Source organism: Berghia stephanieae, chromosome 9 (genome assembly GCF_034508935.2).
Source record: "Berghia stephanieae isolate SIO BIC M18660-M18661 chromosome 9, UCSD_Bste_1.3, whole genome shotgun sequence".
Lineage (NCBI taxonomy): Eukaryota > Metazoa > Mollusca > Gastropoda > Nudibranchia > Aeolidiidae > Berghia > Berghia stephanieae.
This window is the reverse complement of record NC_088368.1, coordinates 38,144,770-38,168,769: the sequence shown is the minus strand read 5'-3', so window position 1 is coordinate 38,168,769 and position 24,000 is coordinate 38,144,770. Positions and strand designations below refer to the sequence as shown.

At 39.3% G+C, this 24,000-nt stretch overlaps 2 protein-coding genes across 2 annotated transcripts in view; one reads left to right on the top strand and one right to left on the bottom strand.

The window, feature by feature from the left end:
• Window positions 1-24,000, top strand: part of LOC144980194 (complement C3-like) — a 97,993-nt gene that overhangs the window by 49,894 nt on the left and 24,099 nt on the right. Inside the window, 7 exon segments of the mRNA XM_078927768.1 lie at window positions 375-563; window positions 1,468-1,543; window positions 15,330-15,486; window positions 16,261-16,335; window positions 19,046-19,217; window positions 22,548-22,759; window positions 23,204-23,365. Coding sequence (XP_078783894.1) covers window positions 375-563; window positions 1,468-1,543; window positions 15,330-15,486; window positions 16,261-16,335; window positions 19,046-19,217; window positions 22,548-22,759; window positions 23,204-23,365 — 1,043 coding nt within the window.
• On the bottom strand, window positions 3,437-11,446 carry LOC144980195 (uncharacterized). Its single transcript, XM_078927769.1, has 2 exons — window positions 11,344-11,446; window positions 3,437-9,141 (listed from the first exon to the last, which is right to left on the bottom strand). Exon 2 carries the CDS (start codon window positions 9,031-9,033, stop codon window positions 3,586-3,588), a length of 5,448 nt encoding a protein of 1,815 aa, XP_078783895.1. The 5' UTR covers window positions 9,034-9,141; window positions 11,344-11,446; the 3' UTR covers window positions 3,437-3,585.

The following is a 24,000-nucleotide window of genomic DNA, read 5'->3' as shown; positions in this document are numbered from 1 at the left end:
CAGATCTTCCTATTCTTCCATTTGGTTCGTCGATCGCTGTAGATTGGGAGAGTAATCGTTAACCTTTCTAATGCGGTTTTGAGACGATGAGTCACAATGTGTAAAATCCTCATCAAACGCTTAATGAAAATCAATAGGTAATAATTTACTAATGAAGTTTTCCATCCACCACAGGTAATTTGTTGGGTCCAACCATCCATTATGTCTCGCCCTACATATTAAGTGTTGTTGTTGACTATGTACCTCTTGTAAAGCGCTTTGAGCACGTTTAGTTGATATTGCGTTAGACAAATGCTCGAGTGAATTTTTTTTTTCAGATTCTTAATGAAAATCAATAGTTATATAATGAGCCTTTCATCCATCCACCCACCCAGGTGACTTGTTGGGTCCAACCATCCAAGTAATGATTGACGGGGTCTCCGAGTTCCTTCGTCTGCCAACCGGATGTGGAGAACAGAACCTGATCTATCTGGCCCCCAGCGTCTTCGTCACCAGGTTCCTTGAGATCACTAACAGACTCACGGCCTCCATCGAGAAGAAAGCCAGAAGTGTCTTGAGAGAAGGTCTGTATTTTTTAAACCTTCTACTTACATACGTAATCACTACTTCCGGCCTTGAGGCACACAGGGCATCTCCATTATTTTGCGATCGGCTGCTTTTGCGGTGGCTGTATTCCAGGACAGGCCTGCTTCATTTAATTCTTTCTCCATGGTCATTCGCCACGTTTCCCTGGGTCTTCCCTGCTTTCTCTTCCCATTTACTGTACAGAGCTGTCTTGGGCAGTGACGCCCCCTTTTAGTAAGGTTTTAGTGGCGGTGCTAAGATGCCCGATTTTTTCATAAAGGCATATCCATTTTGTTGACATCGAGAAGGGATACCCATGACACAATAAATAATAGAATTCCCTTTATTCATCCCATAGGGGAAATTTGTCTTTAGCGTCTAATCCAAGGGAAGACTGGAATAACCCAGGCGTCAGCCGCAGTGCAGCGCCGCAACTATGACATGCATAACATAACAATTTTTTTTTAAATACCAAAAAGGAGTTTACACGATATGCATAACAAAAGAAATATTGATGCTTTACGCGACAAACATAACAAACAGTCTTATGATATCAAAATGGACTTTACACTACAAACAAACCTAACAAAGAAATTCTTGATATCAAAAAAGTGTTACAGCTTTTAGATTAAAAAGGGCCTTACAGGTCACTTTTCAGCCTGAAGCTTTGGCCTTAATGGAAGAAGATGAAGAAGAAGAAGAAGAAGAAGAAGAAGAAGAAGAAGAAGAAGAAGAAGAAGAAGAAGAAGAAGAAGAAGAAGAAGAAGAAGAAGAACAAGAAGAAGAAGAAGAAGAAGAAGAAGAAGAAGAAGAGGAAGGAGAGGAGAGGAGGAGGAGGAGGAGGAGGAGGAGGAGGAGGAGGAGAAGAGTAACTTTTTTTTTTACTCTATAATAAAACTCTAGGCATTGCCAGACAGTTGACTTTCAGAAAGCCAGATGCTTCATTTGCAACCTGGCAACACGCGGACTCCAGTACATGGTAAGTTTGGTGTTTGTGGTTACGAATTAGCTCATATACATATAGACGGACACACACACACACACACACACACACACACACACACAGAGAGAGAGAGAGAGAGAGAGAGAGAGAGAGAGTATATATATATATATATATATATATATATATATATATATATATATATATATATATAGTGGATAGAAGCCACAGAAACATGTGTTTGGGCCATATAAGTGAGTGAATCCATTCATATTATATATATATATATATATATATATATATATATATTTGTCCGTGTGTGTGCGCGCGGCGTATGTGTGTGTGTGTGTGTGTGTGTGTGTGTGTGTGCAATTAACAAGCCGAAAAATTCCGTGCAAAACATTGTTTATTTAAACAAAAAACAAAATTACAATATCATATAAATCGTTAATATACAAAATTATTCAATATATTTCTGATAAAATCTTCAAAAAGAGTGTAGTATTCTATTTATAAAAATATACTTTTTATTGTATAAATACATGTTTTTACATGTGGCACCGTGTAAAAATATATTTTTAAAAAAATGAATATATTTGTGGCTCGACATAATGTAGAAGAACACACAAAACAAAACAAAAACACCTGCTTATAACGTTTGTAAAGACAAAGCTGTAGCTCTCAAATATTTTAAATGTCAATCTTCATTTTATTCACATTGACCGACGTGTACTCAGATTCAGGTCTGACATCCGAACCGAGTTATGGGCCTAGATTAACATTGTTGTAATAGACAATATTGTGCGTCATTTTTTTGTTTTTTTTTTTGGGGGGGGGGATATTTCCATTACAACAATGAGCCCATAAGGAATTGGGTTATCAGACCTGCAAATAATTGCACATAGGCCTTGGCCCTTTAAGTAATATAATATAATATCTTATAATAACAATATTTCAAAGCTAGGATAGACATGTCGGTGTCAATCTGAGTAAACAAAAAAACTATTCGAGTTTGAATTTTTATGACAAACTCGGGGTTCATTCTAATCGATGTGCACTTATTTGCAGGTCTGATAACCCATTTTATTATGGGCCCATTTTTGTAATGGAAATCTAAAAATAAAAAAAAATACGCAAAATATTACTCATGACAACAATGTTAAACTAGGCCCATATATGCGTTCCGATGTCAGACCTGCAAATATTATGTACTTGTTGATTCTATCAGTCCGACGTGCACTTCTTTGCAAGTCTCATAACCCAATTCCTTAAGGGCTCATTGTTGTAATGGAAATCTCTAAAAATGACTCAAAATATTGTCTAAATCACAACAATGTTAAACTAGGCCAATATTTGCTTTCGGATGTCAGACCTTCATATATGTACACGTTGATTCTAATTAATAGATTTTGGAGTTAAAAGTTGTATGCTCAATTTTAAAAAAAGTTTTCAAGAGAACTACAGTACGCCACGTATACCAGGTCACAAACATTTTCAAAATCTCAATATCTCACTCAAGCAAATTGAGTTGGAGGTGTGGGTCCAGGAGGAGGAAGATCCTTGTCTGGACGTCGGTTTGGATCATTCTTGGTCTGGCTACTCATCTTCAGCTGTTCCAGCAGGATTGGATCTAGGCTGGTATCACCTTCAGGGTCATGGCAGTGGGCAAGCTCCTGTACGACGACAACGTGATGATCCTTCGCAGGATGGAAACTTTGAGAACGGTGATGGTTGCCGGAAATGTTAGTCAGTTCCATCCAGAGACCAGCGATCACATCGTCGTCCTAAACTGTCCATTAACTAAGCTTGCATGTGGCTTTGAAACACGTTCTTAGGGCAGAGGAAGACTTTCGAAGCTGGCTTGACGAAATTAATTTGGAGGTGTAGCCATACGCTACTACTACTACTCAAGCACCACCCCCCCCCCCCCAAAATAATAAAAAAAAAAACCCTACAAAAATAAATAAATAAAAAAACAATTAAAAAACAAAACAAAACAAAACAAAACAAAACAAAACAAAACCAAAAACAAACAACAAAACAATAAAGTCAATACAATACAATCAGGTAGTTCCTAAACTTCACTTCTGATAAAGTTGTACAATGGACGTATCTTGTCTATCCCTGAGGTATGGGGAGACGTAGTAATTGAACACATCCGAATACAAGCCCAGCTGAAAGTTTTCCGGCGGTGGAGCTGCCGACCTCCGCATTTTCAGATACCCGCCCTCCTCCTTAGCACGCGTGGTGTGACGCTGTTGTCTCGCGTCGTCTCTTCTACGCACTTCATGCGGTTGGGATTGACCCGCGCTCTCACGTGCCTTTTCGTTGAAATTCGTCATTATTCTTCGCTGGGAGCGGGATTGCTCGCCGATTAAGGAAGAGATGGCGCGTCGTCCTAATCGCGGCGAGAGAGATTTTATCGCTGGAGGGTTGGAGCACGCTGTTACGGGAGAGCGCGCTCGGTCGCGATGCTTCAAAATGCTTTGGTTTAGAGGACTGCTGCGCGGTGCTTGTGCGTAGAGAGGTCTGCTGACCAGCTGTGACCACGACTTTTGACTGACGGAAGGATAAGATTTAGGGTTGATCGGAGGCAAGTTTGGTTTCTTGCCCTTATCACTCGTCGGATATTCGTGGGCTCTGTGTTTTGAATTGGGAGAATTTTTGATTCGTTCCATAATTTTGACGTCATTGCTTATGGCCAAGTTCTCGATGGAGCTCATTTTCCGTTCTTGCATGTCCTGTTCGAGCAGCTCGTTTAGAAAGTTGAAAGTCTTCTCGGGCACAGCACTCACTTTTTTAGCGGATTGGGATCTAGGGTAACGCGGTCCTGTCGTCTCGTTAAGGTTCTCACTTACTCCGCCCCTCATGACTTTCTCGGATTTCAGGAGCATTTCGTTTACTGTCGAATTCCATTGGTTTTCGTTATTTTTTATGGTTTTCACCCCGACGTCTGAGAATCGAACAAACTTGGCGGTTTCCCTTTGAAACGGGTTTTCCGCTTTCTTTTCCCGATTGACTTTTGTAAGGCCGCTTGATTTGGTCACGCTGATTTTCTCATCGTCAATTTTTCTCATGTTTTTTATGTTCTCGCGGGCTTTGGCTTGAAGGAGTTCCATGTAATGCGACCGGTTTTCACCTTGGTACTGCATGGAATCAGGAGGCATCCCCACATCCCCCTTGTTTGTCGGATAAGCACCGGCGCCTTCGGATGTTTGTATCGGTTGGTGTGATCGCCAGGACACGTTATAAAACTCGGGACCCTCCGTCGACTGGGTTACAGAGACCACGCTGTCAAAGCCGCCGCAAATGTAGTCATCAATCCTAGGATAGTCCCACGTGGCCACGCGATTTCGGTAGTTGAATCGATTCGATGTGGCCTCGTTGTCATCAAGACTCAATTTCCGGAGCGTCTCCGAAGCCGGTATAGAAGGGGCGCACATTCTTCTCTTGGATATTCTTGCAGAGTTTATATTCTTCTCCATCTGAGCCGCTTCATTGTTGCTGCTTAGATTTGATGCAAGGTCGTTTTCAACCTGAGTAGCATTGGACAGATCCTGACGAGAACCGCCGCACAGCAACTCGCACCTGCGTGTGTAGTAGTCCTCTAACGTGGAGTACAGGTCTCCCTCTTGAGAGAAAGGAGTTTGACTCACTGTCATCCACCCGCCTCCATCCTCTCCACACTCGCTCTCCGCGATAGTCGGCCTGACGAAACTCTCCGCCGCCTTGGCGTAAGCCCTCATTTGATCTTCGTTAGAAGCCATATTCATTCTGTTGTTCTTCTGCACTTTCATCCGTGCGATGTATTTTTTCAGTTCTTTAGTAGGCGCGGGCATTGGTGACAACATATTACAGCTATCGCTTCCCTCGGTGTTGCAATCGTCCCAGGATGTGTTGTCTGGCGACATGGACAAATCCGGTGAAATTGAGTCTTGTAGACCCAGAATGCCGTCCTTCCTCCTTCCTTTATTCAGACGATTCCTTCTCATCATCAGTCGTCGTCTGGCTTGCTTGGCCTGTCTATTGCTGAGCTCCATGTCCTCTTTCGTACAAGTCCACCAGGTTTTATCGTTGGGCTCTATGGAGTCTATTCCCCGTGGAAAACTCAGCGTTTTCTCGCTAGATTCTGCTTCTTGCTCGTTGGTGCTCTGGAGGCCCTCGTCGGGGGGATCCTTTTGCGTCTTGGTAGTCTCTACATTCTGTTGCTGTGTCGGTTCTTTTTTCACTTTGTCGTCGTCCATCATGTTTAGAAGCAAGGACAGGAATTTGGCTTTCGATCTTGGACGTCTGTTGGGAACGCTTATTCCTTTTTTCACAACCTTCTGGTTTGCTGTTGTTGATTTTATCGGTTTTCTTGTTAAAACTGTTGCTTCCTTACTATCTGTGGCTGACTCGTCGGCAATAGAAAATGTTTTTGAATCGTGATCAGGACAATTATTTTTTTCCAAAATTTCTTGATCAGCTTCCTTTGCGATAGACTCAGAGCCCGTCACTAATTTATTCCCGTTTGTGTCGCACTTTGCCTCGTCTGATTCACGAACGCACTTGTAACCATCTACGGTCATTCTCATCCCGTCACCAGGATCGGCGAGAAAATCCCCAGATGCCTCTTCGTTGACCACTGGACTCATGCAGTCAATTTTAGGCTTGCCCGGACGCTGCCAATCGAATGGAGAGCCCCGAGATTTTTGCACGTCGTTATCGTGTTCTCCCGTCATGCAATTGACCTCGAAGTCGTTGAGATTTTTCTCAGTGTTCGACGGGATCTCTATACTTTTCTCATTCCTTTTCTTTAAAACGGTCTTTCGCTCATATTCCTCTTTTACAAGATTTGTCCGGGAATCAGTTTTTATTGGATTCTTTATTCCTTCAAAGATCTTCCCTTGTCCTTTTCCCGTATTTTTGTCTAAACTCTGGATTTTGTCCTTGTCTTGTTCAGCAACGCCCTGACTCTGTTCAGAGACTCTGAAATCCCTTTCACATCTTTCTTTGATTTCGTTCGTTTTCACGTCTATCGTTTTGTTTGCAAAGTCTCTCTCCCCGTCAAAAGTTTGCTCCGTCTCGTGAGATAACCCATATTTCAATCTATTCATTTGAAAAGAATCCCGTCCACGAGAACAAGCATATACGCTATCCGGCATCAGGTCAACCTTCCTTCCCATGTGGAAAACATCGTTGTGCTCCCTGCGGTTATAAGTTTCCTCTTTTTCTTTAAAATTTAGATTTGATTCTTGATCCAAGCTGAGAACATTGACAGCCGATTTTGAACCAATAACCTGCCCGTCCTGACTGTCGCCTCTGGACGTGAATGGTGATGACGATCTCATTCCTGTCGCATCTTGATTCGATGGCTTTAGATTTTCACTTTTTACTTTTATTGACTCACGGATTGGATTTTCGCACGTCCAGTCCTGTCCTGCTATCTCGTTCTGGCTTTGACCCAAATCGCTGACGTAACGGAGAAGGTAGCCGCTGCTACCATCAGGCTCCACCAAACTGACGCCATCAAAATCTCCGTTGGCAACTGCCTGCTGGATTGCGAATGCTAACTCGTGGGGTAACGGTGCCCGTCTTTCTTCCTCTTCTTCTTCTTCTTCTTCTCCAACGTTCTGGTTCCCACTCGTGTTTGGAGGAGTCCAGCTAGGAGTATGATCCATGGAATGACAAGGGGCCTTAATACCTGGACTCGAATCTCTAAGAGGATCTATAAAAGGATCATCGATCTTTGAACATCTCTCCAAACCAAAAGATATAGAGCCTTGTGTTCTTGTATCTGATATCATCACCCTATTGTCATGAACGTGGTAAGGGGAGGAGGATTGTGCGATGATCGGTGTTTTCTCCCATTGCTCCTGGACTTTAATCGTAGTCTTTGGAGAACCCATGTTTTCAGTCGTTGCGCTTGATCCAACAACATTAGCTATGTTTCGAGTCTTACCTTGGCCAGAATGAGATGTTGGTTTAACCCGGAAATCAAGATGGCCTCCTGAATGAGCGCTGAAAGTGTTTGTTGATGTCGTCGCCTTCTTCTTATTATCCCCTGCTTTTTCACTCGTCACACCATCGAGTGAGAGTTCAACTATTTTAGAGATTGCCGCCGATTTATCATCAACCAGATCCGTATTATTTTTCAATTCATTTCCGAGACCTCGGTTGTCGCCCATTTCTTGCGAGGTGTCCGAGGCAGATCGATTCTTCTCCTTTCTTCTCGTTTTCGTGAGTAAAGTGTTGAAAAACGTGGTCGGTTTAGACTTTGAGGCGTTTTCATCAGGCGGATCTCCATTTACTTCCCTTGTGCTCTCGACGTCTACCATAAAGTCTGCCGTGAAAGAATGAGATGTGGTCAAAAGATTTTCGGAATTTTCCGCCTGCCTTTTTTCTTCACCAGCATCGGGTTTACTCGTATTTTCCATCAATTTCTCTTCACCGAATCCATTTTCGATCACCGGCGAGTCGGGTATTGACGAACAAACTGAATTGGTTTTTGTGTTTTCATTGTTTACAGCGGCGTACTTGAGATCATCTATCGCATGGCCATTGTTGTTCTTTACAGTATCATTTTTATCGTTGGTTTTACTGACATTATCTTCTTCTTCATAATTTCCGTCATCGCTATTGTCGTCATCGTTATTATTAGAATCGGTTTCATTATAATCGTCGTTATCATCATTATCATAGTCATCGTCTATATCAAAATTTCTGGGTGACACAGAGCCCGTGTTTTGGGAGAAGTCGCTGATGGAGATTGACCGGGATGTAAAATTGGCGTAGAAGATATTCGGGTCGGAGTCGTCCTCGTCCATGAAAGACGCCGGTTTTTCGTAATCCTCTCTCAGGACATCGCAAGCAACGGTACAGCTCTTCGACGTCTTCTTTAGGTGATAACACTTACCGCGGCCGTATCCGTTTTGTGCGAGTTTCGCCGGAGACTGTGTCCCCGAATGGCCGGCGGACTTCGAGATTCGACCTTTTCTATCTTGTCGATTTTTTTGTTCCTGCGTGGAAACGTCTCTGTTCCTCAAAGAAATCTCAGCCGCGCTTCTGCTGACTGTTGGGAATTCCCGAATAACGTTATTGTTTACGTTTTCTGGGCTATTTTCTAAAACATCTCTGTTCCTCAAAGAAATCTCTGCCGCGCTTCTACTGATAGCTGGGAATTCCCGAATAACGTTATTATTCACGTTTTCTGGGCTATTTTCGAAAACATCTCTGTTCCTCAAAGAAAAATCTTCGGCGCTTTTGCAGACATCTGGGAATTCCCGAATAATAACGTAATTATTCGCGTTTTCTGGGCTATTTTCAAAGACGAAACAGTCGATTTCATCCTCATCGTCGTCGGCTGTTGTTTCGCTCAGCGGCCCAGCTGGCGTAGGCGTGTCGGTCCCAGAGGACCCGTCGGCATCGTAGCCATTGGGCACGACAATGGGACTGCTGCTTTTGATGGTGATGTCGCTGTAGATCGAATTCACGGGAGATCTGGGGTCGTCTTCTCTGTGCTGGGTGTTTTCTGTGCCATCTCCTTCCATACCCTATTGTTGTTGTTAATGATACTAACTAAACACGGCGAGTGTGTTGTGTGTTTATGGGCGTGTTGGTGTGTTATTTCTTTTTCTTTTTTGAAGAGGCAGACGTCACTGTAGTAAAATAAAAGTAATTAAACAAAGGTAGTTATTTTTTTTAGGAATTAGAGACCTAAAAAAGTGAATATGAACTATTGTACCCATATATATAAATATATATATATATATATATATATATATATATATATGTGTGTGTGTGTGTGTGTGTGTGTATGTTTGTGTGTCATATATGAAACTGTGGTAAAGTTTATGTGTTTTATTGAAGTCCATAGATGTACAGTAGATTCCTGATTAAGCCAACACCGCCGAGCCAGAAAGATTGGTTAAAGAACATAATAATTGGGAGCAACAAGATGTGTTGACTTTATCCATGATCAATGGAACACACTTAGATAAAGAATAGAAAATATGATGGGACCAACAAGATGTGTTGACTTTTAGCATAAGTGTGTTGGCTTTATGCGGATTCATTTGTAGTTTCTAAAAAAGTCAATAAAGTCTACCCGACCAACGACATATATCTAAAGGTCTTATACCCGAATGCAATTATAAGCTTGATTTGACATTGCTCCAATGGACAATATTTTGCGGGGGGGGGGGGGGGGGGGGGGTTGAGGAGGAGAGTATTTCCATTACAACATTGAGACTAAAACAATTTTGGGTGACCAGACCTGCACATGATATTACACGTTGACCCCAGCATAATACATTTTTGAAAGATGGATCACATATTATATATATATATATATATATATATATATATATATATATATATATATATATATATATATATATATATATATATATATATATATATATAGTCTTACAACGCAAAACGGTATTATGTCAGAACAATTAATTATTTAGATTTGGATTAACAGACCTGCAAATAAGTATACACGTTGTTTTTGTAAGATGCAATTTCACTTATAGAAGGAACAAGATTGACGACACTCAGCTCATTGTTATTGTTTTTAGCCATCCGTTTTTATGAGTAGTTGTAACAAAATTGTGTCAATCAGACTAAACGATTGAAGTTATAGAGAGTTTTATGTGTTGTACGTTATATTCGGCTCGCGGATGTTGAGAGTATTTTCACTAAAGAGATAAATCAATATTCAGGTCTGATAACTCAAATCGGGAAGCCTTCCGTATGTCCCTCCAGGTAAGGGAAACAACCCAAGTATTAAACTAGGGATTATGTTGATGGGGTGAATTAAGGAATCGGGAATTGAGTTTTGTGGGGGGAAATTGTTATCGGTCGTGGGCCATTGTTGTAGGGGGTAGCGTGGCTCAGTGGTACGGTCTTTGCTTCGTACCCGAAAGGTACCGAGTTCGACCACCTGCCGCTGCGCTGTGTGGCCTTGAGCAAGTCACCTCGCTCTAGCTCAATTTGCGGCGCTGTACTGCGGCTGCCGCCTGGGTTACTTCACTCTTTCCTGGGAATAGACCCTAGAGACAAATTTCCCTCATAGGATGAATAAAGGGAGTTTTTTTTTAAAATTGTAATGGAAATACTCTCAAACCAACGCAAAATAGTGTCCCCTTATAATAATGTTAAATCAAGCTCTTGGGAGGCCTTCCGAAAGCTCCTCGTTCTAGCATTTCTTTCAATTTGTATTTTCACCGTGGACCTTTTGTCAGGCGTTTATTTATTCAATTTGTCATCATATAGAACAAACCTTGATAGATTTGTGAAAGTTTAAAATTTCCTAATTTGACCATTGTTTTGATTCTCGGCCGCCATTTTGATTTGTGAAGTATTGAAAGGTAGTGAAAGCAGTCTCAGGTTGTTGTTTTTTATCTTCTTTTAGGGTTAGCTCGAGGTCAGAGGATTTTTTTTCCTTTAAGGTTAGTTATAAGAATTAGTAAAGGTGATAGGGTGTTTGTTTTCCTATTAGAGTTAGTTAAAGGTACCAGGTTGTATTTTTTCTTAGTATTAGTTCAGGGAATATTTGGGCTATTTCCCTGAGCACGAGGAGCTTTCGGAAGGCCTTCCCTCGGGACCCTTCCGTGTGTCCCTCAATGTAAGGGAAACAACCCAAGTATTAAAAGAGGGATTATGTTGATGGGGAATCGAGTTTTGTAGGGGGAAATTGTTATCGGTTATGGGCTCATTGTCATTGTTGTAATGGAAATACTCTCAAACCGACCAAATTATTGTCCCCTTACAACAATGTTCAATCAAACTCTTGAGTGCGTTCGTTCGGTTTATCAGACCTATAAAACAAGAACACACGTCTGTTTCATTCATACCTGTTAGAATGTGTTTCTTTTTCATGTCTTCGTCAATGCTCTCCTGATGCTTTGTTTATTTACAAAATAATGAGTTTCACTTCCGATTTGCGTTCAATGGTGGTGCTTCTCTGTGAAAGTGATATTATTTTGCTACCTCGCCTTGAAATAAATAATGTGAATTTGAATGAAAGCTTCAATTTAATTACGAAAACAGATAGAATTGACGTTCCGGGTTTCCCGTTTATCAACAAACAGGGTGAATGAAACACTACAGACGAATGAGACGACGTGGTAGTGGCGTTGTTAAGATGAATAAACAAAACATTGATGGGCAGAAAATAGTTTGCTCCTTACAAATTAAACTGTTTCCCGCCGATCAATGTTTTGCTCATTCATCTTAACAACGCCACAACCACATTATCTCATTCATCTGTAGTGTTTCATTCATCCTATTTGTTGATAAAGAGGAAACCCGAAACGTCAATGCTATCTGCTTTCGTAATTAAATTAAAGCTTACATTCAATTTTACATTGTTATTTATTGCTTCGAGCTTCGAGCAGCAACATTTCCATTATCTCGTCTAGAATTAAATATCTGAACAAGTGTGTATGAAAGGTTCCAAACAAAGAAAGAAAGAAAAATACAAGAAAAAAAAACTTCCCCAAAAATCAGTATACCTTGACTGAGGATCGAACCTCAGACCTTCTGATTACCGGCCAGACGTGCTTCCATTACACCACAGAAGCTCCCGACAGTTGGAACGATTTAAATACCTATAATATTCTTCACAATGGTACTCGTTTTACGCTGTTAACCCACGCTTGCATCAAACAACACATCCATTCTGAATTTAATTTTAACTAGACTCTATCTAGAAATAAATTACAATGTGAAATTGAATGTAACCTTCATTTTGATAAAAGAAAACAGATAATGTGGACGTTTCGAGTTTCCCCTCTATCAACAAAACAGGATGAATGAAACACTACAGACGAATGAGATAATGTGAGAGTGGCGTTGTTAAGGTTTATTATAATATATATATATATATATATATATATATATATATATATATATATATATATATATATATATATATGACGACGACGACGACGACGACGACGATGAGGTGATGATGATGATGATGATGATGATGATGATGATGATGATGATGATGATGATGATGATGATGATGATGATGATGATGATGATGATGATAATAATAATAATAATAATAATAATAATAATAATAATAATAATAATAAACAACAGCCGATAGCCACATCTGATCATAATACCATTCACCTGGTACCGACGTACATCTCTAAATTAAAGAGTGAGAAACCAACTGCAGTATATCGCCATATCTGGACTCAAGAGGCAATCCAACGACTGAACGGCTGTTTTGACTGTACTCAGTGGGAGACATTAATGGTAGAAGGTGACAGTATTGATGAATGGACTGAAACTGTGACATGTTATATTGCATTTTGTGTGGATTAATGCTTGGAAAAAAAAAGAAATTAAGATATTTCCTAACAATAAGCCATAGGTTACAAAGCGACTTAAATATTTACTCAATGAAAAGAAAATTGCCTATATGAGTGGTGACATTAAACTAGAATTTGAAAAGGGAAAGGAGATCAGAAATACAATAAAAGAAGAGAAGGTTGAATACAAAAATAAAATGGAGCGACAACTGAGATCGGGCTGCGCAAGGAAAGCATGGGAGATGATAAAACAAATGGGAGGAGTAGACCAAAAGAAACGAACATTCCCACAAGGAAAAACGAAAACTGATGTCAACAAATTAAATGATTTTTACTGTCGTTTTGACAGGCTCCCACCTGTTTACAACTGTTTGTCAAATGACAATGAGCCACCTCCAGATATTGAAGAAGAAACCGTAAGCTCCCTCTTCCGGAGATGTAAAGAACATAAAGCACCAGGACCAGACAACATTACCGGAACTATTTTGAAAAACTGTCACCAACAACTGGCTATACCTTATACAAAACTTTTTCAAAGGTCAATCGATGAACAATCAGTGCCAGTACTTTGGAAAACATCGATTGTCGTTCCAGTTCCAAAAAAGTGTTGTCCGATCGTATTGAATGACTTCCGTCCAGTGGCGCTTACATCGCTTGTAATGAAATGTTTAGAAAAAATTTTGAAATCTGAGCTCCTACAAAAATGTTATGACCTGAAATTGCTAGATCCGTACCAATTTGCATACCAGCAACATCTCAGTGTTGAAGACGCACTATTAACCGCCACAAATTTGATCTCGAAACACCTTGACCAAACGCCCTCGAATTACGCCAGAATCCTGTTTGTCGACTTTTCGTCAGCTTTTAATGCCATGAACACAGATATTTTGCTTCAAAAGTTGTGCAACATGGGTATTCCAAACTACCTTATTAAATGGTATAAAGAGTTTCTGACCCATAGACCGCAATGTGTAAAATTGGGTGAACATATCTCCAACAAAAGAACGTTGTCGAACGGATGTCCCCAAGGCTGCGTGAGTTCCCCAATCCTGTACATCTTATACACCAACGACTGCAGACCATCCTTTGAAATTGCTTTATAGTGAAATATGCAGATGATACTGCTATTCTTGGCTTATTAAAAGATAAAGTTACCGAAAGAATTATTTCAAACAAATAAATATATTCACCGATTGGTGTAAACAAAATCAGCTTGAATTAAATGTTGAAAAAACGAAAGAACAGGTGTTTGGTGTAAAAAATAAAAACGACTTAAAGTGTGTGGCGATCGGTAAAGATGATGTTGAGATAGTTGACTATTTTAAATATTTAGGTATAACCATTGATAGTTCCCTCAATTTCTCTCAACATATTAATATAATATCTAAGAAAGTTGCCCAAAGATTATACATCCTAAGGAAATTGAGAACATTTCAAGTAAGGAAGAAAACTATGTTAAGAGTTTATGACTCATTGATTAAAAGTGTAATTGCGTTTGGCTGCACAATATGGTTTGGAGGATGCCGACTTAAAGATAAATCAAAAATTTCAAAATCTATCAAAGAGGCATCAAAAATAATAAACCATCCTCTTGATGGAGTAGAAAGAATTCATGGAAAAGCAATAGAAAGGATAGCATTCTCAATTACCAACAATAAAAAACATATTTTATACCATGAATTTAGTCTTTTACCATCTGGGAGAAGGTTTTGTCAGATTAAATGTAGAACTAACAAGTATAAATCAACGTTCGTTCCATCAGCAATAAAAATTTTGAATATTTCATATGGTACAGAAAAACCAAGGATTGATTCGTTGACTGATTAATTTATTTAATGTAAGATTAACTGACCAATTGATAATGATGATAATTTTTGGTGTCGAATTGCCACAATCGTAACAAATTGAAAACGAAATGAATATGTTTATGTTGTGTTTATCGCACGTGTGAAAGAAAGAAAGAAAGAGAGAGAGAAGAGAGAGAGAGAGAGAGAGAGAGAGAGAGAGAGAGAGAGAGAGAAAATAAGTAGGAGTGAAATATCTGTTCAATCTTAGTTATCGTTTAACATTATAACAAATGTAACTAAATGACAAATTGCCATATTTATGGACAATAAAGATCTATTATTATTATAATTATAATTATTATTATTATTATTATTATTATTATTATTATTATTATTATTATTATTATTATTATTATTATTATTATAATATATAATAATAATATAATATATAATAAAATAATAATAATAATAATAATAATAATAATAATATAATAATAATAATAATAATAATAATAATAATAATAATAATAATAATATAATGATGAATAATAAATAATAATAATAATAATAATAATAATAATAAATAATAATAATAATAATAATAATAATAATAATAATAATAATAATATAATATAATAATAATAATGATAACATATATGTATTATTTATATATAAGAACAAAATACCAAACACACGGAACGTTTCGGAATTTTCTCTTTCCGACAGGCTAACGGCCTTTGCCATGAAGACCCTGTGCCAGGCCCGCCACTACTCCACCGTCGACTACGACCAGACTTGTGAGTCGTTTTCATGGATTGCCCAGCAACAAAACGACGACGGAAGCTTCAAGGAGGAAGTATGGGTGACGCACAGGGAGATGCTGGTGAGTTTGACATTTGGTTTTATATGTGATTCCTATTACGTGTGTATACACACTAGTAGCACTACCCTTGTAGTACCTACCCAGCTTCTCTCTAGAAATAATGTAATCATGACCGTTCTCCCTAGAAAGTACCCATCTCTGTCACACCTGACAATGTATATTGCATTGTATCCCCCCCCTCTCTCTCTCTCTCTCTCTCTCTCTCTCTCTCTCTCTCTCTCTCTCCTTAGCGTCCTGTCCAACCTATATTATATCTAGTAGTATTAGCCTATAGTCAGTTGTGTTCCTACTCTCGTATCTTTCTCATGTATGCACTGTTTTATTAAAGTACTCGTCTTAACCTGAATACATCCTTGTTGCTATTATATTGACAATACTATCTACGCTCGGACATTTACATAAACCTTATAGTTGTAACCAACTTATATTATGGTGACAACACGTAACAATTCGTATTCTGGAAAAACATGTATTTAAAAATTTGTCCAGAAAACTAGTCCTTAAACGATCTTCATCTTGGCAAAACATCTCAAACCTCGTACTTTATTAAAGACCTCGCGAGGTCGTGACCCCGGGTCATGGATAGCTCATACGGTAGAGTCGCGATCTCACCGGCCAGACGGAGTTGTCGCGGGTTCGAGCCCCCATCGCCGCCGCGAGGTTTTCATTCTCTATTGTCTTCTGGCACTTTCCTTCTCACTTCATTTCTCAGTACAATGCCTTATCAAATTGACCACCTCACCGCCTGATATTTCAATGTTGTATCTTTCCCAGGGAGGCATCAATGGTGACGTGTCTCACACTGCATTCATCCTGGTTGCTTTGCTGGAGTGTGATTGTAATGTAGAAGTAAGTATTCGTTTGATTGATTGTTTGTTTACTTGCACACATACACACACAAACACAGACACATACACACACAGACACACACACAATATATATATATATATATATATATATATATATATATATATATATATATATATACATAGATACATACATACATACATACATATCAAAATTGTTTATTTCAGGAAATATACATGATAATGTAACAAGGGTAACATATTCATTGACATAATACCATTTCCTAAAATAATGTACAATGTATAGAGCTGGAGTATTAATTTGAACAGTGAAGTTTCAGACTCTGCCACAGAATGTCCCAGAGGTAATAATGATATTAGTGTTGATGACGATGATAATGATGATGATGATGATGACGATGATGAAGATGTAATAAGGCGATAGGTCGCTAGTCGTCGGCGTTGTCCTTGTTCCCATTCTTTTTTGGTACCACTGTTATGATACTGTGTTTCCAGTCTGGGGGGACTTTTTGATATTTTAAACAGGTGTTAAAGATGGCCGTAAAAATTGGTGCCAGTTTGTTTATATTTTGTTTTATATATTTATAGGTGACACCGTCTGCCCCGGGTGACTTTTCATTAGGTAATTTTTTAACACAGCTTGTGAGTTCGTCGATTGTAAACTCACTTGTTGATGATGTCCATGCGGGAGGGGGGATAGTGACATCATCGGACCAGGGTGTGTCACTAATGTTTATATTGTTTCGTTGACATTTTTCTTTATAGGCAGTCTCTACTGTGTTGATATCTATCTCACAACTTGAGTGTGTTTTTTACATCCGTTTCTAATAATATCAATAGCTTTTCGTTGGTGGTTTACGAATATTGCTGTGAGTTCTTGTCATGTCACCTCTTTTTCCTCCTATGCTCTTGGTGTGTTGTTTTGGATAAGGGAGGGCATAATGGAGGACTTTATATCTATTATTTTTATTTCGATGTATTTTAATAGAGCTTCATAATTGTTGATCGGGTCTTTTATAATTTTTTTCATCGGTCCATCTGGGAATTTTGTTAAGATTCGTTTGCAGTAGCGGAGAAATTCAATGCTAAACGGCTGTCCATTATCGGGTCTTTGGATTTGGAATGTGTTGTTTTTGATGAAAACACTGTGTAGTGTTGAAAATAATTTTATCCATTTCGATGGGTTGGAGTGACAAAAAGTTGGTTTAATTTTAATGGGTTGTGTAGATATAGTATGTCTGAACATACCTTCTTGTTGTATAAACTTATTCCAAGAAGAATTACTGGTCGGTTCATGCTGATACTGGAGCCAATTAGAAATGTCAAACAAATCACAATACTATTTCCGCCATTCACAACACGTTTTACAACATTGTAACCATTCTGTCCGAAGTCAAGTCGAATTTTACCACTTTTGATACACTCTTTGGCAAGAAATCTGACCCTTGTCACAAGTCCTATACTCCTTCTAGACATTGTCTGTGTTTACGAGGACAGCTACCACGGATGATGGATACAAGAGACGGTAGATCTAGAGACTGCGAGAGACCCGACTGACCTGTCCGCCATCTTGAACATACATACATTCATACATACATACATACACTCTCTCTCTCACTCTCTCTCTCTCTCTCTCTCTCTCTCTCTCTCTCTCTCTCTCTCTATCTATCTATCTATCTATCTAACTATCTATCTATCTATCTATCTATCTATCTATATATATATATATATATATATATATATATATATATATATATATATATATGTATATATATATGTGTGTGTGTGTATATATATATCTGTCTCTCTCTCTCTCTATCTATCTATCTATCTATCTATCTATCTATCTATCTATCTATCTATCTATCTATCTATCTATCTATCTATCTATATATCTATCTATCTATCGATCTATCTATCTATCTATCTATCTATAATATCTTTGGCGGTATTTTTTTCTGGCTTGCATTTTTCTTTCTTGCCTTGTCTGTCACTGTTGCATAACCCTTTATCAGGTCTTTATCTTACACCAGTGCCTGCTCCTTAATTTGTCTGTCACTCCTTCATGACACTTTTTCACATCTTTATCTTACAGAAAAACGGCACGTGCCTACTCACTTCATTTCTTTATCTTACATCAGTGCCTGCTCCTAAATTCGGCTGTCATTGTTTCACACATACTTTTTAAGTTCTTTATCTTACAGAAAAATAGCATTTTCCTACTCACTTCATTTCTTTATCTTACATCAGTGCCTGCTCTCTAATTTGTCTGTCACTGTTTCACACATACTTTTTCAGTTCTTTGTCCTACAGAAAAATGGCATTTTCCTACTCACTTCATTTCTTTATCTTACATCAGTGCCTGCTCTCTAATTTGTCTGTCACTGTTTCACACATACTTTTTCAGTTCTTTATCTTACAGAAAAATGGTACTGTCCTACTCACTTCATTTCTTTATCTTACATCAGTGCCTGCTCTCTAATTCGTCTGTCACTGTTTCACACATACTTTTTCAGTTCTTTATCTTACAGAAAAATGGCATTTTCCTACTCACACACTTCATTTCTTTATCTTACATCAGTGCCTGCTCTCTAATTCGTCTGTCACTGTTTCACACATACTTTTTCAGTTCTTTATCTTACAGGAAAATGGCATTTTCCTACTCACTTCATTTCTTTATCTTACATTAGTGCCCGCTCCTTAATTCGTCACTTTGAAAATTATATCGACAGAGCAGCAGGGAAGTGATCAGGAAGGCCACACGATACGTAGAGACACACGCCTTCGAGACGGACCGGCCCCTCGCCATGACGCTTAGTGCATACGCCCTTACGTTGGCCGGAAGTTTGGCGTCAAACCGGATGTTCCGGCGGATGGAGAATCATGCAAAGTCATCCGTTGACGGTGGGTAAGAAAACAATGAACCAGAGACTACTGAAATAGTACAGGGACAAGAAACTTCAGGGGTCTGATCGTAGCCATCGTTAACTGACACTGACCAAAAATGACGTCAAAAGATAAGTCTAGTGTCAGGCTATATTATGTTTGCGATGGCTACGATTTGATTCATGAACCGAGACTATGACGATTATCCGAGACTATTTCCAATGTCTCTGACTAAATCACAGCGTTACAAGCTATTCATGAAGCCGGACTATGCAAAGTCTTAGACTAAACGAAGGACTAAACGGGTGAAATTTACATCCGCGATCTAGAAGGCTCAGTCTAGGTCCATGAATCATACCCCTGGAGCGACAATAGGGTTTTGATAGGAAAGAAAAGTACGATTTAAAGAAAACTGGTTCCTAAGTCATTGGAAGTGTAAAACCACTCTTCTGGAGGACTGAATACATACCTTGTGTAATTCATCTTCTGGTTTTTAGAGTGATGGTATCTTATTTTCTAGAAAAATATGTGCTGGTCGTCAGTTCAGTTGAGATCATCCTTCCTCGCTCTTTTACATCCGGCAATCCTAAGAATCTGTCTTTATATCCTGCTATGAAAATGGTTATATCACCTTATGATTCAGTATGTAACCATGCATTCATTACTAGTACTCCGAATGGCTGGTTACATACACAATCCCAAGAATTTAGGAACCAAAAAAGTAGAGGGTGTGACGTCACGACTTTACTTCCTTATAGCAGACTATGCGTATTTGTGTGTAGCCTTTGTAAACTGACACTGACCAAAAAATGACGTCAAAATGCCAGTCTTTTGCCACAAAAGAAAACAAATCTTATTCAATAGTTCAGCCAATGAAATAACTTATTTCCATGAGCTCTACTAACGACAACTCACTAGACGGTGCAAAAACCAAATAATGACGTCAAACTGCCAGTCCTTTTGGATTTCAGTATCAGGCTATAACATACGATGGCTACGATCTGTGCCTAGCCTTTGTAAATTTATAGCCTGACACTGACCAAACAATGACGTCAAAAGACAAGTTTATGACCAAGTAAGAGAACAAATCGTGAGTTGTATTCAATATTTCAACCAATGGGATCATTTGTTTCATTGAGCAATACTAAAGGCAGCTCACTAGACGATGCACTAACCTATAAATGATGTCAGAAGACAAGCCCTAATATTAGACCGTAGCCATCGTTAACTTATAGCGTAGCCATCGTTATGTTATAGCCTGACACTGAAACCCAAAAAGACTGGCAGTTTGACGTCATTATTTGGTTTTTGCACCGCCTAGTGAGTCGTCATTCGTAGTGCTCGTGGAAACAAGTGGTCCCATTGGTATAACTATTGAATTCAACTCACGATTTGTTTTCTTTTGTGGCCAAAGACTGGCATTTTGACGTCATTTTTTGGTCAGCGTCAGGCTATAGATAAATTGCGCTTGGCTAAGAAGCTCATAACATTGCCATCCGGAAGTATAACGGACCGACACACAAAACTGTGCGTATCCATGAACGTTTGTAGTCAGGTTAATACAGTTTAGTGAGCATTACTCATAAACGCGGATGGCAAAAAACAATAACAAAGGCTTGAGTGACGTCATCTTTATTCTATCTATAGGGACGAGGACGAGAGACGCATGCACACAACCAACATGACGTTCTCTCTCTAATAACTTTTCCGCCGGTGACGTCACAGACTATGGGTGACGTCCAATCAAGGGACGCTACTCTTCCGCTAATCTCATTCCCTATAGATAGAATGCGCTTGGCCAAGGAGTTCACAACATTGCCATCCGGAAGTATAACGGACCAACACACAAACTCTGTGTAACCATGAACTTTTATAGTCTGGTTAATACAGTTTAGTGAGAACAACTCACAAACGCGGATGGCAAAAACAATAACAAAGGCCTGAGTAACGTCATCTGCATACTATCTATAGGTTAACGATGGCGACGCTAGGACCCACAAAACCTTGTATTTTGACGTCATTTTAAGGTCTGCACACCGCCTAGTAAGTTGTTAGTAGAGCTCATGGGAACAAGTGATCTCATTGGTTGAACTATTGAATACAACTCACCATTTGTTTTCTTTTGTGGCCAAAGACTTGTCTTTTATCGTCATTTTTTGGTCAGTGTCAGGCTGTACTCGTAATGTGTATTCGTAATAAATTTGGCTCAGATTTTCACAGCTTTCTATCTTCTGTTGGATGATTACTTCTCACTAAATTATCTCTAAACATATTAACATCCTATCCAAAGGGTAGCAGGCAATTGCTATAGTCCATTTCACGCCATAGAAACCTAAATATAACCCCGGCCCTACGGGCCTTAATGACTCTTTGAAGCACAACTACTAAGTCACCCTGTTCCATAAATTAAATATTTCATAATTAATGGTAGCATGTCTGACAGGTAATCAGAAGGTCTGAGGTTCGATCCCCGGTCGAGGTATACTGAATTTTTGGGATGGTTTTTTTTTTCTTTCGTGTATTTTTCTATCTTGCTTTGTCTGGCACCTTTTATACACACTTGTTCAGTCATTTATCTTACTTCTGAGTTACCCTGGTCCATAATCTTTCTTTCCTTCTTCAAGGCTACACCTGCTGGGGTCCAAGCAATCTCCAACACGAAGTACTTTGCGATAGATTAGCGTCCTATCCAAAGGGTAGCAAGCAATAGCAATTGTCCGTTTCACGCCATAGAAACCGAGAAAAACTCCGGCTACACGGCCTCTAATGATTGTGAAGGATTTTACCATAATATATCTTTTTTTCTTGCTCAAGGCTACTTGAGGTCCAAGCACCCTCAAACACGAAGTACTTTTCGATAGAAAATTAATGTCCTACCCAAAGGGTAGCAAGCAATTGCTATTACTCTTCTCACTCTACAGAAACCAAAAAAATAAACCCCGACTTCATGAGCCATAATTAATTGTGCTTTTAAAAAATTGAGCTTTATATAGCGCAATATCCACTAGACGTTCTCAAAGCGCTTTACAAGGGGTCCTGGTCAACAGCAACATTTAACATGTAGGACGGGACATGCCGCCTGTTAGGCGATGTTACAATTTTTCGGACAAAAAACACGGCTGTTAACGGCCAGATACTCATTTTACACCCGAGTACGGTGAGAGAGTGTGAGTAAAAAGCCTTTTCCAAGGACTCAACTATGCGCCGAGCGCGAGGCTCGAACTCAGGACTTTCCGATCCGAAAGCGAGTCTCATACCACTAGATCACATAGCCGCGCTAATAAGGTACTAATAACAAATAATAACTAATAAGTTACCTTGTTCTATATCTTTTTTGTCTCTTTGTAGGCTACACCTACTGGGGTCCAGGCAACCTCCAAGACTTCAAGAATCACAAGATGCCTTACTGGTTCATTAACAAGCCAGACGCCTTGGCCGTGGAGACGACCTCCTACGCCCTCCTGACCTACCTGGCTAGAGGAGAGGTCTCCAATGGCACCAACATCGTCAGCTGGTTGTTGCAGCAGAGGAACGAACACGGGGCGTTCGTCTCAACACAGGTCAGAGCTCAAACACTTTATGTTGATGATAAACATGTTAATGCTTGAAGCTCGAAGAATTTATTTTTTTTTAGATTGGAAATTGAATGTAAGCATCAATTTGATAAACACATATCATGTGGACGTGTCGAGTTTCCCTTTTATCAACAAAACGGTATAGAAACCGCGAAAAACTCCAGCTCTACGGTTGAGTCCTTGGAGAAGGCTCTTTACTCACATTCTCTCGCCGTACTCAGGTGTAAAATGAGTACCTTGCCGTTAACAGCGTTGTCTCTGAAAATAATTGTAATATCGCCCCTCACAGACGTCATGTCCCGTCCTACATGTTAAATGTTGCTGTTGGCCAGTGACTTCTTGTAAAGCACTTTGAGCACGGTTAGTGGATATTGCACTATATAAAATCTCAATTTTTAAAATATTTTATTTATTTTCTGTGTGTTTCAGGACTCAGTGGTAGGTCTTCAGGCGTTGTCGGAATATTCCATCAGGACCTACTCCTCTAACCTCGACATGACCTGTCACATAAGGTCAGAGGTCGACGATCGATTCCGGAAGTCCATCTCTCTCACGCCCGAAAATGCCATGGTGTTGAAAACGGTTCCTAAGGTACGTTATGTGATGTTTGTTTCATTGGAAATAAATGAATTTCATTGTCATATCATATCATATCAAATAGTGCGACTATGAGGTCTTGTTGTATCACACTCCCCTTCGTACAGGAAGGTCCAGGGTTCGAGTCCCGCTCAGAGCGACGCATAGTTGAGTCCTTGGAAAAGACATTTTACTCAGATTCTTTTACCGTATTCATGTGTAAAATGAGGTCCTGGCCGTTAACAGCGTTGTTTTTGTCGGAAAAAAATGGCCAAATATTGCCAAACAGGCATCGCGTCTCGTTCTACATGTTAAATGCTGCTGTTGGCTAGTTATGACCCCTTGATAAGCGCCTTGTGCACGTCGCGTGCCCTATATAAATGCTCACTTTTTTTGTTTAAATTATGAGTTAAAGTTTAACATCCAAGGGCCTTTGGAAAGAACAAGTAAAAAGAATGATTAAAAAGTTACCAAACAGTGTATATAATGATTTAGACAATATACATTGTCTGTTGAATAAAAAAAAAAGAAATCTTACATTGTCAAATCGGACTGTACATTATTCTTTATTGATACTATGCCTGTAGGTAAAATACTCACAGATCCGCCAACCGGATGTAACGTACCAAGACAAAAGCAATTGTGGAACC